We start from the raw sequence: 19010 nt of genomic DNA on the forward strand, positions 1-19010 counted from the left end.
AATTCCCTTCTGTGTCCTCTGGGGATTCATTGCCTATGGATTACCCTAACAACAAACGAAATGCAGAGCACCAGGAATAAGCAGACTGTCTGGGGATACTATATAAGCTCTTTAAGAAAGAGAGAGAGGGGCTACTCAGTATAGTGGGGAAATGTGAGCAATGAAGCAATGGGGCCTTTAATTCTAGATATCACTTCCCCAGAGGCAAGAAAGAAATTTCCAAATTATTTCAAGAGAATTTGAAATTATTTAAAGAGAGAAATATAGCAATAGTATAAAGAAGATAGTAGTTTTTCTTAGCTTTCAGGGAGAAACTCTTTTCCAAGAGTTGTTACAATGTTCCACATATGTAAATATGGCTGTAGATTGAAGAAGAACTTTCTGTGGTCATGACATACAGCTCGCACACTATAGGAGTAAAGTCCGTAACATTGCAGCCAAGAACAATAGTATTTGGGATTTAAATTTTATTAAATTTTAAAACTATATTACTTCTGTCTGAAACATAATGTGCTCTCAGTGAATTAATTTGCATTTTCATTCATTGTTCTCGCTTGTCTTGTTTGATGCTCTGTGTTAATCTTGTATTACACCCTTAGCATCCCTGTACTGCAAACGAATATTAAGATTTTAAAAAGCTTTGCAAGGTGGAGAAATTTAAAAGCTTCCAGAATATGCCACGATTAATAAAAGCTTCATATAAAGTGTGTTTTCTATCTTTAGGTAAAGATGTTACTTAATTAACATAATAGATCATACTAAAAATTAATGAATTAATTTTCAATGGCCAGCTAAAATCAACAGCAAAGCTACCATTGGTCCTGTCATGGTTTATAGACTTTGGCCACCTAGAATTTCACAGACATCCTTTTGCTGCAGGCTAGAAACTTGTTTGAACTTTGAGACAGAGATAGACATGACGTCCTCTAGCTGCTGATGTACACACCCTCTCACACCTGAGTCAGCCACTTACAGTTAACACCTTATGGTGTACAGCTGGTTGCATTCAACAAGAGCAGCTTATCTACAACAGTATGTTAATTATAGTCATGTGAAAGAAATTCTGACTTGAAGATCATTGTCAGACCTTCAGCTAAAATGACTGTCACAGTTTCAGATCTATGCCAGTTTGAAACCATTCATCATGTGGAGGTTACCACCCTGCTGGAGAAGCCTGCAGAATGGATTGGATACACAATCCTCACTCATTTTAGGGTAAAGGCTGTTTACTCAGGAAAATAGCCACCTTTGTAAGTGGGAATTTCATTAGTGTGATTGCCTAAATTACAATAAACTGATGTTTAGGATGCTGGTGGATGATACTTTTCTAAACAGAATGCAGGACATACATTTATAGAACTGAAGATTATCTTTTTGTGCATACCAAAAATCAGGTGTGCATGTTGAACTTAAAAAGCAAAGCCAGTTTGGTCTGCAGATACAGCGTGATTGTCCCTGCACCGGAAAAGAGTGACAAAGGCCACTAAGATGTCACATTTATAATAATCAGAGTGAGTAACCTGTAACACTGTGGGAAGGACTGTGGCAACAAAAATTGACAAGAGACAAGCTACAAGAAGTATTTAGTTGACAGTAATCTCTGTGTAGTGATGCTATTCTCCTGTCCAAAGACATTTGAAGTAGATGAAGAGAAATCCCCTACTAAATCCCCTGCATCTCTCCTCATTCAGCCACAGCATGTGTTCTAAGATTAAAGAAAGAAATATTTTTATTAAATATTTTAATTTAAATGTAAATAGGAGAAAATAAAGCCTCACCAAACAAGGGTTGTACCCACAACTTGTGAAGAAGAGAACTGTGATATTAAAACTTTGACAAACTATCCGTTCTTCTAACCGATTCCTTAAATGAAATTTTCATGGACAACTAATGTCAAAAGAACAGAAGGTTAAAGCAGTTACTGTTTAACAGACAAGATGACAGGATACCTCATGTTACCAATAATGTCTTACAAAGTAAGATTTTTCCCAGAGCCTGAATTTACTTATATTAACTTCTTCCTAAAAAATTTAAAATGCCCTCATGTAGCATACACAAAAATCGCTATGAAGTCAGGCAGAAGCTGAGGAGAAATGCTGGGGCTGAAAACACTCAAAATCAAAATGTAATGGGCATGGCTTTCTGCTCTTTCAGGTTGGTGCAGTAATTTAGTCTTATGCAAATGGTTATAAACCAGACAAAACCCAGAGACTGACAGTGTTTCACTCTCATTTGCAACTCAGCAGGCCATGCAGAATAGGACCGTTTGTATGTGAGGGATTGTATGGAATTCCTATCACTCCATAGGAATTACACTGTTTTCACCTGGTGCTTTGTAACGCATAATTAATTAAAGTAGGATGGAACAAGTTCTTGGGGAAAAAAAAACCCTCATGGAATTTCTGTGTACTCTTAATTGGCTTTGTTTTTTAGGATGTTACAAGCCTAGGGTCATGCTTTTGCCATATTTTAAGTTTTTTCATATTCTTCTTAATCTGCTCTGACAGATGTTATATTCTGCTATGAAATCTGAATTTAGCTGAAGAACTCTAGAAAATGGTTATGTATACCCATCCAGACCTATGCATGCAGCTAACATGACTGAATACTTTGCATTCTGTAGATATAAGTACAAAAGGGCAAAATTTTTAAAAAAACACTTTAAACAAAATAGTCTGAAAACGTTATCAGAGTTTAGCCTCTACTAGTGTAAGAAAATAATACTAAAGTTCAGAGTAGAATGCAAAAACAAAAGAGCAAGAAGAAAATAGTCTTGTTCTTTGAAGGCATTATCCAGCTCCCAAGCTTCTATTGACTTAGCTGGGAACAAGTTAAACCACTGTGAGAAAAGTTTACGTAATAAACGCTGGATTTATTTCTGTTTCTGTATACCTATATACAACTTGGTTAAAATCACAGCCTGTGGAAGGAATTCTATGCTATTGCTGTTAGATTTCTTTTAGCTGGCTTATATCCAGAATATCTAGTATAGAAATACATCAGTTTCTATAACATTTCTTTATGATTAAATATGTTAAATTTAATCCCCCAATTGGCTTGCTTACAGATTCGTTACTGGGCTGCTCATGATAAAGAAGCAGCTGCACAGCGGGTACAGGTGAGCAATCAAGAGTATTCAACCAAACTGGAAAACCTGAAGCCTAACACTCGCTACCATGTAGATGTTTCTGCCTTCAACAGTGCAGGCTATGGACCTCCCAGCAACACCATTGATATTGTTACCAGGAAAGCACGTAAGTAAATGGAGCATTAGGTTAAGTATAATCATGTCCATCGTGTTTTCAAACATGGCTTCTCATTCACATACACTGAATGTTCTCTCTTCATGTGGTATTGCATCTTTGTCTGAAAATTTCTGCTAAAATTCTCCTTCTCCTCTTTTGTTGCCATGTATTATGTGGATATCTTACAAAAGGCAGTAGAGAGGCTGAGATTATAGCTTATATATATATAAGATCAGATCAGATTGTTCAGGGATTTATCCAGCTGAATCTTGAAAACCTGAAGAGGTAAAGACTGCACAAACTCTTTGAGAAACCCATTCCACTCCCTGACTTACTCTGAGCATCTGGTCTGAGATTCTTGATCAGTATTGTGCATTTTTGGTACTGGTCCTCCTGCCATGCCATCCAAGAGCCTGGATCCTTCTTGATAAGCCCCCTGCTAGGACAGGGGATTCTTAGGTCCCCTCCAAAACTGTCTCTCCTCCAGGGTGAACAAGTGCAGCTCTTTCACCCTTCCTTCACAAATCAATTGCTCCAGCTCCCCACCAGGTTGGTAGCCCTCTGTAGTGTTGTTCAAATACTGGGAATCCCAAAGGTGGACATGATATTCTAAATGAGGAGCAGTTGAGACCAGCTATTACTTAGGTAGGCATCTATACACTGCCTTTCTGTTTAGTCAATAGCAAGAAGGATTCTGATGATTAAAATGTGACCAAACTGCCATTTTCATTAACAGCAGGATCAGGCAACCTTGAGAAGCAGGTGATCTGAATCTCACCCTAGAATTTACATACCATAACAGGCTTTTGAATATTGCTCGTGACTTAATGAGGATACCTAGCACTAGCATTGACTGAGCAATGTAAGAAACACATCTTGTGTGTTTAAAACACAGTTGCCTGGGCTAAAAATACATACAGCCGATTTGAGGATTTCTGTCAGCAAATAGTGTGTTGTGCAACTTGGCACCTGCAGGGTTCATTTGTGTTGAATAAGGGTCCATTTTATAAGCTTATTGTGTAAATTATAATTAATGGTTTCTGCAGTAGGGTACTTCTATTTCTGCTGAACTGAGTTAAATGATGTAGAAATGCCTGTAAATGGTTAATTAAATATTTGATCTCAATGAATAAATATGACTTATGCCACATTTCTGGGAGGTTCTGAAGGTAGTTGCATGCCAGCAAACACACATGGTCAGCAACACTGTGAAGGGTAATGTTGGCCACTTCCATTCTGGCAACAGAGAAAGGCAGACCCACAACGCAGCCACTGCACAAAGCCATCCAAAACTGCCTGGCTGGAACTGTAGCAGATGATTCCAGGAAGGAGACTATCCCTTGATCATATGTATGTCAGCCTAATTTCCATTTTTACGTTTTTATATGTCTTAATAAAAACATCATTGAACATTTATGAAATCTCATTTATGTGTACATTATACATATACTGCTTTTCAGCTCCAAGCCAACGTCCAAGAATTATCAGTTCTGTAAGATCTGGTTCAAGGTACATCATCACCTGGGATCACGTGAAGGCAATGTCAAACGAGTCTGCCGTTGAAGGATACAAAGTATGATATCTGAAAATATTTTTTATCTTTATGTATGCTTCATGTAGTGCATTTTATAGACAGTGTTGAATCTTTGTACATAATTGGACTTAAACATACATGAATGCTGAAGAGGAAGGTATCATGCTCAGCATACACAACCATCCAGTAGGCCTAGGGCAAAGCCAGTGGGCTTAGTCAATATGATGAGAAAACACTGGGGCACTGAAATTCATTTGGGTGGTACACCATATTATGGAAATGTTCATAGAAGTGGCTGCAACAACCTCATTTCCCATATGATCACATTTATTGTCTGTTGGCTTAAAATAATGCACAGAAAAGCTGTACATTTTCTACTTTTTCCTTACATCAGTATGCATTGTTCCAGTTTTCCTTTCCCATCTTCATAGGGGCTACAGTTCCTGGAACATGAGTTTTTAAAGTCTGGGAAGGTAGAGGAAGGGAAGGGACCTCTACCATCATTAGCTGCAGTTAACTCTGTTACCACAGCAAGTGTATATACTGAATTTAGGCATATGGAAAACTTCAGATATTAATTCCTGTTTAATTTTGCAGCTTGCTTGACAGTAAGAAAATTAGTATCATGGTCTACGTTCGCAAATTTGATTGAGGAGTTGAACTCCTTGCTGGGAATTGCTAACAGGGTTACACAGAGATTATTTCAGAAAGAAACGGGATCATTTCTAAAGGTCCCACAAGACATATACCATCCCATTTGCAATAGTTTAGCATCATTGAGAGTAATAATAAAATTGATTGTTGTTTCATTTATGAAAATGGTTATAAGTTTTATGTCAGAAAACCCAGCTAAGTTCTCATATTTTTATTTGATGCTCTCTGCCACCCTTCATTATTATTCTCCATCACTTAATTACTTACTTTGAATGTAAGCACTGAAATTTTTTTTCAAAAGGTGGCATAATTTTGTAACAGAAAATGAGGAAACATCCTGTCTAGATTCTCTAGGTTTTGAGATACATATATTTATACACACACACACAGAGATTTCATATGAATAAAAACCTAATACTTTTTTGTTGACACACTGTACATCTATAAATGTATCTTTGTGGAAATATAACATTTCAATAACTATATTTACTGTGACTTTCCTAGGTACTTTATAGGCCAGATGGACAACATGAAGGCAAGCTGTTTTCTACTGGAAAGCACATGATAGAGGTCCCAGTCCCCAGTGATGGTGAATATGTTGTTGAGGTCCGAGCACACAGTGAAGGAGGAGATGGAGAAGTAGCCCAAATAAAAATTTCAGGTGAGCAGATAACTTCACTTCTTCTTTGCCAGACTCCATGGAAATCTTGGACTGAGTGTTTTCCTCTTGTATGCTATTGAGAGATGGGCACATCCAAAGGTGGAAAGGTAGCCCTTCAGCAGTGACTGCACTGAGAATAAGAATTTATCTTGAAACATTTCTGAGGACTCACAGCGCACACAGGACACTTCAATAGCAGTCCAGCTCAATCCTGGAAGCACTGCCAATCTTCCAAATATCAGACTCCTGCTACTGGTGCCCCCAGTTAGGCTGCCACTGCTAGTAGTGTCCTACAAGCATAACTGCATGGTGCAGGCCTCAGAATCTAGGTATCAGCTTGCAATAACCCCATAGTTCCTAGTACCTTTTGCCTCTATCTCATTCCTTTGTCAACTGTTGCTAAAAGGAATGTAATAGGGAAAAGAAGTGGTCCACAGTGATCCACAGACCACTTGCTGGGGAAGTTCCACTTCTCAGTGAAAAGGGGATTTGTGGCACAAAAATAATAAATAAGCAATGAGAAACTCCACATGCTCTAGTTCAGAGTGGTCTGGATGATTGGTAAAGAAGAGAGGGGACCATGGCTTAGGATAATTCAAATTGTGCTCAGTGTTGACTATAAATACAAGTTCAGATATGAATATGGTCTGCACATCTCTTTCCTGCTAGTTTTTTATTTTAAGTAGTGTCTTGGCACAATTTGGTATGAAATAAAACATATGAATTGATATCAAGGACTTGGATAGCGTCTTTGCAAGATTGTAATTCAGACACTTGCATTGTGTTCTTGCCTTTTTAATTTAAAAAATTAACTTGGGGAATAGAAAGGATTAAATGTCAACAATATTCTTGTCACAGAAGCAATGCAACCATTATTGTGGCTTTTAAAAAAGAACAATGCTTTTGCCATATTATTTGTACTGTGAGGGAAGCTGCCCATTCCTAAAGGAGTGGACTTCCCATCCACAGATTTTCTATAATATGCATAGTTTATATCACCTGGTGTGAACTCATGGGTATCACCATTTTTAGGTTTGTATGAAGTTTGTATGTTGTGTGTAATTTGTCCCAATGATGAATCACCTGCACTGCTGACATTTTTTTGCCTAATTTTATTCTCTATGTTTATCTGGCTTTAGGGTCTGGGCATTGTTTCCTTTCATAGGTTTTGTCAGATTAAAGAGTCTTTATGTGTCTAATACATTCTTCCCATTAAGAAATGTATATATACTAGCCAAGTGACTAATCAAGTGTTAAAACTACTGCGTGCCTTGAATTTTCCATGATTACATTTTCTTCAGGTCTTAAATAATTTCATCAGCTCTTTTCTTCACTTCTCCAGCATGTCAGATTTTCTTTAGGACTGTAGACACTATGTGTGCACTGCTTCAATTCAGCTGTCTGCAGATAGTCTTGCGTCCCCACACTAAACTTCTTCCATTATTCATGAAAGGCTTTCATTAGGCATTTATTACCTTGCATGGGGATATGAAATGGTATTCATCTTGTTTGTCAAACATTATCTCTAAATCCTTCCTGGAATCCTTGCTTTCCAGAATACAGTGTCTCATCCTTATCTGAGTCCCACCACAGTGTCATGTCTCTTTTTAACTTTGTGTTTAATTTTGCCTGTGACTATGACAAAGCACAGTTGGTTTGTATGGCTCAAGTTCCTGTGCTGTTGGAATTTTTACATGAATGTGTTGTTGTCTCTATTTGCCATTTTGGTTCCTTAGGTGTTTACTTCTGCTGCTTTTGATAAAAATATTTGGATTACATTCAGTATACAGCTGTTCAGCCTGGAATTACAGTAAAAATCCAGTGACCATTCTTCAATAATTGTGTTTTGAAATCTGCTGGTGCCTGAATTCTTAATCCATTTAGCATACATGTTAATTGTGTGTATCATGTTCTATGAGACTATTTTGGGGTAGTAAGTCAACCACTTTAAAAAAGCTGTAATATATTGTGTTATGTTATCATACACTGGGGCAATCAGTGTACCATAATATAGCTTATTTTATAAGCCGCAAAAATGTTGAGGCAACCGCTATATTCAGGACATGTTCTGGGTATCTTTGATACAAACATGCATTAAAACCTGCCACTGGTGTGGTGCAAAGACCCTTTAGGTCATAGCAGGTAGATTACTTCCCAGCCTGAACACATTGTGTCAGTACAATGTTAAGCCCAAGCCAATGAGTCTTGCCAGTATGACCTGTCCCAAGCATGCCTGTACAGAATTAGCACCACTGGCAGAGTTAGCACCCTACACATGCTAGTTTGCAGAGTTTTGTATTGAACTGTCTTCCACACTGCAGACAAGTTCTCATCCATAAATTCTACCATACACCAGCTAGAGAGATGGACTGGGCCTCTGGTGACCTAGACAGAGGCAGCATTCCCTGTATTCGGTTTAGGAAAGGTTGAAAAAGAGACAAAAGGCAAGGTAATCTCTTTGGAATACATAGTATACAGCAAATTGGGCAAGATTTTCAGGTTATTTCTAGGCTGCTTTTCCAAACAGCAGAACAGCAGTAGTTTTAACACCTCTGCATGGCAAATTATGTCTGCTAATTTTTATTCTTAAGGAAATTTTCCAGTAATGCATCAGGGTTTAGAATAATTGCCCCAAAAGAATGATAGAGGAGGGAATTTTTTCTTTTTTTTTAGTTACGTTTTTTCTCAGAGAATTGCAAAGAAGATGTAGTTTAATAGGAATGCATATTTTGGTGCTTGATTGACCAAAATGGAAGTTACATATTTACACAAAGATGTAAACAATAGCTAAAGCAAAATGTAAGACATCTTGCCAAATTCAGAGAGGAATATTGCCTTACATAACCTTTAGACATCTGATTCCAGAGTTTGCAAACCTACCTAATTTCTTGCAGAAGCGCATGGGGAGAATTGAGCAGCTAGGGTAGAGATTCCGAATAGCCTGTATGCTGACCAGGAATGGCCAGATCTTAAACAAGGAGTGTCTACGCCAGTGTGTCATCCAGATGGGTGTTTTCCTGCTGTTCACTGGGTATCAAAACCAAAGTAATCTACGTAATATGGCTGGGTTAGGTGTCTAAGCTTCCATTATAATCAGTTGTCATCTAGGGTGTAATTCAGAATGTTAAACAAAGCCTGTAGCATTTGAGATGCCCCAGGTTACCAGGGACATCCACACAATTCTGACAGGCATTACATGATATACAGGGGACCTGAGGCCTTCTGGATAGGCAGGTGGAGGCCGGGCAGGACACCAGAAGTCGTCTTTTAGCCTGTATTTCAGGTTCAGGAACACTAACTGGCCTTGAGGTCTTAACATAGGAATTAAAATTTTAGCATGTTTTAACTAATGTAATTACATTTGAAAGTCAAATGGAAAAGAAACTAGAAATAGATTTTCTTTCTATTTCAGTTCCTTCTTTAAGGAAAAAACTTCCTTTTTGTTTTCCTCATCTTCTTCCTTCTCACAGAAAACCCAGTCACCTGCAAAAGGGGGAAGCAAACATCCTGCATCTACTTTGCTCTCATATAACCAGTCAGCTTCCAACAGGATACACTATTTTAGTTGACAGTGATATAAAAGAAGGTTACCACTCACAGCTATCTCGTATGCATTTCTTTTTAGTGAACATCTTTAAATAAAAGTCCTTATCATAAAATCACTCTCTGTATATGTGCCTAGCTGCATTCCAGCATACAGCTATAACCAGTGTAAAATACAACCATGAACTGTTGTAATTTATTGGTCAGTGCCTGTTGTACAGTAAAGAGCTTGGGGATATTTTTCAAGCCCGTTATAGTAAATTAATGAGCTACACAATTTAAAGTTCATTCTTGAGTTACCACAACCAGATGAAGGTTTGAACAACTTGTTTAACCAATGGAGTCTTTTTCAACAGTTAATTACAGGCTTATCTGTTTCCTTTGAAATATAATAAACGCTGAGATTTTTTTTTTTTGGTCTCTTGCGTGGTTTTTTGATTGCAGTGCTTTGTCATATTACTAATATTAGCGTAATCAAAACAATCTTGCAATCAGTAGGAACTAAAACCATATGGTGCTTGATTCCTTTTTTGCTTCACTTTTGTAACTGCACTGGCCTCAGTGCAGTTGCTTTATGCCAGAGTAAGGAAAAATAGAATCAAGCTCTCGAATTTTAAAATTTCATCCAGAGTGGGAGAGAGGGGAGGGTTACTCTTCACATATGGATAAATACTGAGGAAGAAAGGAAAATACCGTACACCTTCAGCTTCACATGTGAAATCAGGTTAATGTCTCAGTTTAAATAGTGATATGGAAAAAGAATAATTTATGTATTGTATATGCTTATAGCAAGAGAACAGAATTACAGTTTGTCTGTGTTCACTGCACACATATATACACATATGAATTCCATTTGCCACAGGCATGTTTTAGGATCCTGAAATAGTATTTACTTTGAAGTACAGCTCTTTCAAAGGAAAATCCGTAATTTTTGCCTGTACTAATTTACACAATCCTTTTAATTATTTCATCTTTTAATTTTTTCAATTACTGTTTGAAAGGAGAAAAATGTTTATTGCACATATCAATATCCAGTAAGTCAGGTGATTGTTCGCTTTTCATGTGGTATAATCAAAATCTTTTGATTGTGATTTGAAAATGTCCATCTGTTACAAAGATTGTTGTAGTAGTAAGAGGAGGAAAACACTGGTAAAAATTGTAAGTAGTGCTGAAGAAAACAGTCTCTGTCTAGCTGGCGTGACAGTCATTTGTTACGCACCTTGGAACTTCTTATGCATCTGGTGCAAGAATAGAGCAAAAAACTTCTACTGAATTAAAAGTACATTTTCGAAAGAGCTCTCCTCTAAAAGAAGAGTGATTTTCAAAATGCATTTGCTGTTGCCTCATGACTCAAAAATTAAGTAGAAAATACTCAGAATACCCTCTAACCTGGTATATACATATGCTTAAATTAACACATTTTGTTCTCTGGTATTTTTCTTGATTTTCCTTCATCATCACATTTAATTTATTGGTATTGCTCCTTCCAGGCCTTAGTTTGATTGAATAAGGTGACAATTCCATGCATTGTAACATACTCAGTGATAGAACAAGCATTTTCTTGAAAAGCCATATTCTCATTCATTTCCATTTTTTCTCTTTTTCTTCTATTCAAACTCAAAGGTTAGACAGATAGTGGAAATATTTTCAGATCTATTTATGTTTTCTTAGTCTTCATTATCCTGTGATAACCCCCGTTTCCTTTCTTCCTTTCTGCAGTGACTTTAATGCCCGATCTGAGATTTTTTTCTGCCTTGCTAAAGAGCAAGGCCAAATTGAAGCTGATCTGGCCTGTGAGACTAATTTATTTTCTTTACTGCTTCTCAGTCCATTATTTTCATTGTCTGCATATTTTCCATGTTGCTTTCCAGCCCTGGGTGCTGCTTATTCCCACTAATGGTTCCTTGCGGTGCTGCAGTACTCAGGGAGCAGAGGGAGGGAGGCTGTGCCACCCTTTTGCACCCAGAGAGTTTCTGCTATTTGCTTATTGCACCATGTGGTTTTTTAAATGTGGATTATTTGCAAGTCAAAAAGAGTGACACATCTGGTATATACTTGGGGTGAATTTATTTGTAAGAAAAATTCACAAATCCCTATTTTCTTGAACAAAGAGGAGTAGAATCCTCACTCAGAAATTCCCAGACGTGCCAGCTGGCCAAAGAAGATCCACTGCCTAGGTCACAGGAGAACCACCTCATGTTATTATTTGTTGTATACACAGCTTTAAAAGAGTACATTTTACAAAAAGAATATTACCAGTGGTCTTCTACTTTGCTCTCCATGCAAAAGAATCTGTAATGATTATTAATATATGTGAAGGGAAAGGGGTATTCGAGAAATAACCTATGTTTGTTGACAACTAAGTAATAACACGCTGACTGAAAATTTTCTGATTTTTCTCAGAGTCCAGGTCATCTTTTCATTTTGGCAGCCCAGGTCTGTGCCAGGGCTAGAGTCAATGAAAAAGAAGCCATGGCTGCTGCCTGCTGACAATGCCAATGTGCCAGGTGCTACTGCCAGAACAAAACAAAATGTTTCCTTGGGTCTGAATTTTCAACTAGGAGAAGGCAAACTTATACGGTGGGGTGGAGAAACCACCCAGACCGTCAGCAGCAATTCAAGTACGTTTTTCTTAGGATAGTTGAAGCCGTTCCACAGATGCACAGCAAACCTTAGCACAGCACAAAGCATGAGCAGATGGACAGACAACTTTGTTTCCATCCCATGCATCTACTCTGCTGCAAAACCAGTAAATCACAGAGTTGTGAATCACTCCATAGCGCCTTTCTTGAAATGTTTATGGCACAGGCAAGAGGAGAATTTCCTCGTGCACAAACAAAGGTTTCCTAGACAAGGGAAAGTTGGATGCATGATTTAGTAATGATGCCAGTGATGCAAGATAAGTATATTATAATTAGTTCAGTTATTTTCCATTTACCATGAATAGGGATAACAGAATTTAAATCATGTCAGCTGATGCTACCTACTTCTTTTGCAGTAGTCTTTCATGAAGACAGTATTCCCAGCTGGGACAAGAGGAATTTCTTTTCAATAGCCAGTTGAAAGAACAACAAGCCCACCTCTTTCTTTTATGCAGTTTAGTTTAACCTGAAGAAATTAGATTTCTCCCATATCTGTTTTTCTGTTCTGAGTAAATATGAAAACACTGAGAAAGCAGATACAAATGAAGCCTAGTAGTTGATAAAGAAACTGATGACTCAAACAGGCAAAAATACCTTCTTTTTTTTGAGGTGGCCTATTTTTTTTCCCACTGAAGTGGACAAGCTTAGTTAGAAGCAAAGGGAAACAGAAGCAAGGAGAAACAGAATATGAGAAGGCTTTGCAATTAACCTTTCTTACAGTAAAAAGAAGGGATAAAAACCAGACAGCCTTCTTGGAATATAGGTCCTTGGATCCTGGACCAAAAGGAGAGTATTATTTACAGGAAAATGGGTAGGAGTTTGGTTCAGAAAAAAACAAATTTGTTTTGCAAAACAGACACAAAGGTAGACTGTCATGAATGAGTTTTTAGGTTGTTCAAAGAATCACGAGCAAAGGTATCAGCAAAAGCAGATTTAATATAAAAATGAAAGCAAAACAAAGTTTGTTTGCAAGGTTCACTCTTCTACTTACTAGATGGACAAAACACACAGAGAAATCAGACTAAAATCTGAAATCATTCAATCTAAAACTAAAATCAACCTAAAATTATGTACATGGAGGCAGGGATTGGAAAAAGGTATGGATGGGCAAGAGTAAGGATAAAAAGGAATAAGGGAGAATCTCCGGTTGTATCACAAGGTTTCAAGTGGACCCCCTTGCCAAATGCCAAATTTAAGGCATGTGTTTTGTTTATTTGAAAGAAATGAGGACTCTTGATAGTAAGTTCACATGTGGTGCGTTAGAGTAGTAGTTAGGTAGTGTGATGCTGATTTGGTTTTGACACTGACTTTGATGGCTTTAGTTTGCAATTACTTGCACACTGGATCCACAAAATGCTGGTTGAGAGGAGAGATCACACGTTATAACACTGAGGAGAGAAAGAATCTTTAGGAACTGCATATATCCAGCTCATACCTGGCCAGACTTCAGAGGAAGCTTAATAATCCTTCTCTTTTAATTTACATCCACATGTTTATTTGTACACATCTATTAAGTCTTTATCTGGCATTTCTCTAGTTTTTAGAGGTTAAAACTGACAGATCACAATTGCATTACTGCACAGAATTAATCTTGTAGTGTGTTCTTAGACAAAACTTCTATTAACTTTCATTTGTGAGCCACGGGAGTGTACTGGCTGTCATGCAGTGGCCAGCAGTGTTTCCTGTAAAGTATGGACCCTTACATGTAGGTCAGTAATCTAACAAGAAAGAAAAAGATTATCTGTTTAATGTGCATTTATCCCGCTAATGTTCTGTTAATGTGCTGTCTAAGGGTAGGACTTGCTTTATTTAAGAAAGCTGGTAAATACATCTCTGCAGCAGTGCCTAAACCTTGTAAGGAACCACTATAATGAGGTGAATTGCTACCTGTTGAGTCTGGAGCCAGCAAGCACATCTCAGGAAGATTTATTAGTCCTTTCCCTTGTAGAATAGCAACATGCCAATACAAGTTTCCTCATACTTGCTCATTCTTCAACTTCACTCAGCAACCTTTTTGTCTCGTTTTCCTCCATTAGAAGTGTTCAAAATATGTGTGTCTTTCCAACTGCATTATCCTGGTCTGGCAAAAGCAGAATATATTTTCCGTGGATATTCTTAAACACAAAACCTGAATTGAATTTTGTTTCCTATGGCTGTTCATTCATTAAGAACCACTACTTTGATACTTAGGGATAGAAACTTATCTTTGTTTGATTAATGTGCCTCATAAATCACTGAAAAACCCAGATAAATATACCCCCATACTTTCGGTTTGTCGTGCTGTGCTTGTTTTTAGGCCTGCTGAAATCTCTGCTGTTCGGTTTGTGTATTACCTTCTCAGTGTGGTTTTTCTTCATCCAGCATTTTCTGGAGAGCTGTCCAGTGGGCTTGTTCCAGCAGCGCCTCAGGACTGTCACCACCAGCTGCAAGCACTTCTGTCCTCAGTCTGTGTTCAACAGCAAGATGAGTGGTTAAGCTGGGTCCTGCACTGCCCATCTACCATCCTGATAGAGACAAGCCCTCTCTCAGATGAAAGAATAGCCAGTTCTCAGGCTCCTTTGGCCCATCTCCAAGACTGACAGCCAGGCACAGTTTGGCTGGGCTATTTTCTCATATAGATGCTTCTTAACAGGGAGCTGAACCATAGCAACACAAACCACTTAACAATAGCAATTCTTATTTCTCTTTGCCAGAGCGAGTCATGTAAAGTTTGTAAACCATAGATTAGTATTTTATGTCTTAAAATATTTGTTTAAGAAAGACTCTTGTGACTTTAACAGACATAAATGCCACACTGCTAGAAGTCAGCCATCTGGACTTTGTAATCTGGCAGGTAAACAAACGGACCAGGCTCTTTGACATCTCTCAGATTATTGCTGTTCGTGTGAGCATTAACATTTCCAAAGGTGTCTCTTTGCTTTGTCACATTTCAAAGACTCCATTAATTTTGTTTTCACATGCTTAAATATTTATTTTGACCTTTTGCCTCCTGGTATAATAACCTCCTGGCTTGTCGGACTGGCCAAATCAAAATACACTGATGTGTCCTGAATGGCCTTTTTTCTTGTATAAACATGCTGCATAAACATGCAGCTCTTGCAGAACAAAAGAGTGAGTCCTCCGCCGTGCTGTAGCAAGTCTCTTTGTCCATTTCAGATTATCCATACAGGTAGGGGCTGTGCTGAGATCGGCCAGCTGGTTTCCAGCCTCCATACTCTGTGGACTTCAGGATTATTCCCCCCACTGCAAGTAGAGCTGAAGTAAGACCAAGTAAGACCAATACTGTGTTGTTGTCTGTTTGATGCACAGGTGCCGCTGTTGGAGTACCGACTCTGCTCCTGGTCCTAGTGGTGCCTGCCCTGGGTGTCCTTGCTTGCTCGGGATTCTGAATGTAGCTGGATTCACCTTGTCCTCCACCTAACACAAAGGACTCCCTTTGAAGATGAGGACCACGATTCTTTTTGATTCCTGTGGCACCATCCTAAGCCAAATAAATTACACTTTAAAAAGAATTACCCTACCGATTTCCTATGAACTTTAAGAGGACTGAGGCATCCAGGAACTCCTTCATGAAGTAAATCAACTTTTGAGCGGCTAAGAAATATTTTTAACTTGTTCCAATATGCCTTATAAAACACTTATGCTGATCTGTGACAGTTGCATGATTCGGTCCAATGGGGCAAGTTACAGTGTTAAAACCCAATAACATAGGCTGTACAGTGAAAGTAAAATCACCATACGTAGGTGCTTTAACTTGAATAACAAATTGTGAAATATAATAGAGATTGAAATGTTGATTGTATGTGATAAATGTAAGAGTACTACGTCTGTCTGTACTATCCTATATGTTTTGTGTACTGCATATTTTTGAATAGCCCCGTCATCATTTATTGGGATTACTGGTTTTTAGAGAGACAGTCAAAGCAAAAACATTTCATTATTTACAGCTATATTTCTTGAGGTTACTGGATAGAATCTGAAAGAATTGAAATAAAAGTCAGTGATAAGGATTTTTTATTTTAAATATGTTCATAACACCCGAGACATGGATAGCATGCTCAGCTTAAAGTAATTTACCTGTGCTTCACTGGTGCGAGATTTCTTATATTCTTTTCTTAAAAGAATTCTGTTGAAAAATTCTGTTACAGTAATTGTTACTGATTTTGGGAGTCGAATGTCAGCTTTCAGGGAAGCAGCGTAATGTATTGGTTTTGGTTTAGTCTTATTCCTATTGTTATTATGAAGGTAGCAATATAACATGTAGGAGTTTGGAGATGAAGTCCATGCTAAGATCAGCCAAGTGGACCATGAAAAGGTAGGAAACATAAGTTATTTTTTAAAGTGAAAAGATTTAAAATATAAAAAAAGGAAAAAGGTATACAATAAATGGCAAAAGCAGAGTAGCACAGTAAAAAAATATTATATTTACATTTTTATGCTGCAGACGCCAGGTGTTACCTTCCTGTATTGAAGGCGTACATTTGGGAGAACTATATGCTTTTTCAAGAACTTGATATTATTCTAATGTTCATAGTGTTGTAAATAAGAGTTTTAAAGTTCTGAGACCATTTCTCTATTTGATAGAGTACTGAATGATCCAACTGTGTGTTAGTACGTGAAAGTCAGATCCCAACTGTTAGTCAAAGCTACATGTTTACTATGGCCTTTGAAAAATGGGAACTCTATTAGAGATAATGTTTTTGTTCTGACTGTGTCTAGAGTGTTTCAGTGCTGGGTTTCTTTGTTGGTTTGTTTGGGTTTTTTTAAGTTGTTAAAGAAATGCACATTCCTTTCATTTTCCATGGTATGCTGGGAATTAGTTTGAGTGTGAATGATGAAGAAACACAGTGATGTTGAATCAGCTGGCTCAAGTAATAGTGCAATGTCTGATGCTTCAAGAATTATAAGCTTTGAATCATATTTTATTAGCACAACCTTGCTAGCTACTTAGAAATAGATTTTATCTTTTTAGAACTGATACTGTAGAGGTCCGTAATAATATTTACATGAAGCAAGGATAGGTCTATTAATAATTTACACCCTTTTCTTTTATTTGTATAATTTTGTACTATATATTTACATGTAAAAGTGTAGAGTCTTCATTAATAAATATCAATAATACTGTTTTAGTTTAATTTTAACTATTTGTTACAAGATGAAAATTTTTTAAATAGGCAGAAGTGATAACTCCCCTATAGAGGAAGGTCAAAGTGTCAAACACTGCTGAGTTTCATAAATTGTATAATTATTTGAAAGAGAAATGAGCTGTCTTCATACATAAGAAACTAATATGTAACTGTAAGCCTTCTGTAAAAAAAAATGTGTTTTATTGTGTTTCATTTGGTTTTGTTCTTTTGCAGTATGAGTCATTTTTATATAATTATACAACCACAACTACATCTTTTGCCAAATGCATGATTGCCTTTTACTTTTCTAATACATGGTGTAAGAAGCAAAACTGTTTCATTTTTGCATGGAAGTGACCTGGGATGGAACGCCACTTCTCTTTTTTTAAATCAGCAACACGGATGAGGTAGGTGTCACATACTGATCAGATAGCTGGAGAATTTTCTGTTTCACATAATTGTGTAAATTTGACTGGGACCTTCAGTTTCAAATTGTTGTCAAGAAAAACTAACTAATGTATCATCTGCTTTAAAATGCAAGGTTCATAATTAAAGTTTATATAGATAGACATACTTGGTGTTTCTTTATATTTCAGGAAAATTGATATTGCTATTATTTGATACTGATGAATATTGAACTGGTTTTTTAGTTACTTTTTATCTTTTTTTTTTTTCAAATAAGTAGAACAGGACTGTGCTTTGTCCTTTTTATGAATGAAAAGTAAATGACAAATAAATGTATTAATGTTACTCAAAGTATTATAACTGTCTTTTGAATTGGAACTTTCTAATTTCATAGCAGTGATGTGATCATCTGTGATAGTAAAGGTGTGGATAGAATGAAGTGCTGTGTATCCCTGCCCTGCCTTCTTGTGACTGTTGCTGGCGTTTAAGAGCTTTTCTGGCTGTTTTGCTTTGATTATAGGTGATAATAGGAGTATTTTCTTAAAATCAGTAACAGAGAGCATCCTGAGAGCTTTTCAGCATTTTTGGAACCAGGGGATAACTTAGTAGAGTATTTTTTCAGGTAACATTTTCTATTCCAGTAGATATATGTCATGATTTAACCCCAGCCAGCAACTAAGCCCCACACAACTGTTCACTCAGTGCCTGGTCATGAATGGACAGAAAATCAGAAGAGTAAAAGTGAGAAAGCTCATGGATTGAGATAAAGACAGTTTAATAGGAAAAGCAAAGGCCATGCACAGATGCAAAGCAAAGGATTCATTCACCGCTTCCCATGGGCCGGCAGGTGTTCAGCCATCCCCACGAAGGCAGGGATACATCATGGGTAACCATCACTGGTGAAGACAAATGCCATCACTCCAAACATTCCCCACTTCTTCAGCTTCCCCCAGCTCTGTATGCTGAGGCTGGTGTCATATGGTCTGGGATATTCCTTTGGTCAGTTTGGGGTCAGCTGTCCCGACTGTCCCTTCCCACCTCCTTGTGCACCCTTCTCCATTTCTTCCAGAGATGATACATTTGTCTTTTAACTTTTCTACCACTAACTCCTTTTGCTTTGCCATTTTAAAATTCTTATTTCCAAAAACAGAAGAAAGGAGAGAATGCACAAAAGTCCTCATTAATGGAAAATAAAAAAAG

At 37.4% G+C, this 19010-nt stretch overlaps 1 protein-coding gene across 1 annotated transcript in view; it reads left to right on the forward strand.

The window, feature by feature from the left end:
• Positions 1-18167, forward strand: part of CNTN1 (contactin 1) — a 229420-nt gene extending 211253 nt beyond the window's left edge. Inside the window, exons 21-24 of the mRNA XM_039570741.1 lie at positions 3068-3254; positions 4706-4818; positions 5938-6094; positions 15589-18167. Coding sequence (XP_039426675.1) covers positions 3068-3254; positions 4706-4818; positions 5938-6094; positions 15589-15668 — 537 coding nt within the window. The 3' untranslated portion in view covers positions 15669-18167. The remainder of the gene's footprint in view (positions 1-3067; positions 3255-4705; positions 4819-5937; positions 6095-15588) is intronic.
• The last annotated feature ends 843 nt before the right edge of the window (positions 18168-19010 follow it).

This window comes from Corvus cornix, chromosome 1A, assembly GCF_000738735.6.
Source record: "Corvus cornix cornix isolate S_Up_H32 chromosome 1A, ASM73873v5, whole genome shotgun sequence".
Classification (NCBI taxonomy): Eukaryota; Metazoa; Chordata; class Aves; order Passeriformes; family Corvidae; genus Corvus; species Corvus cornix.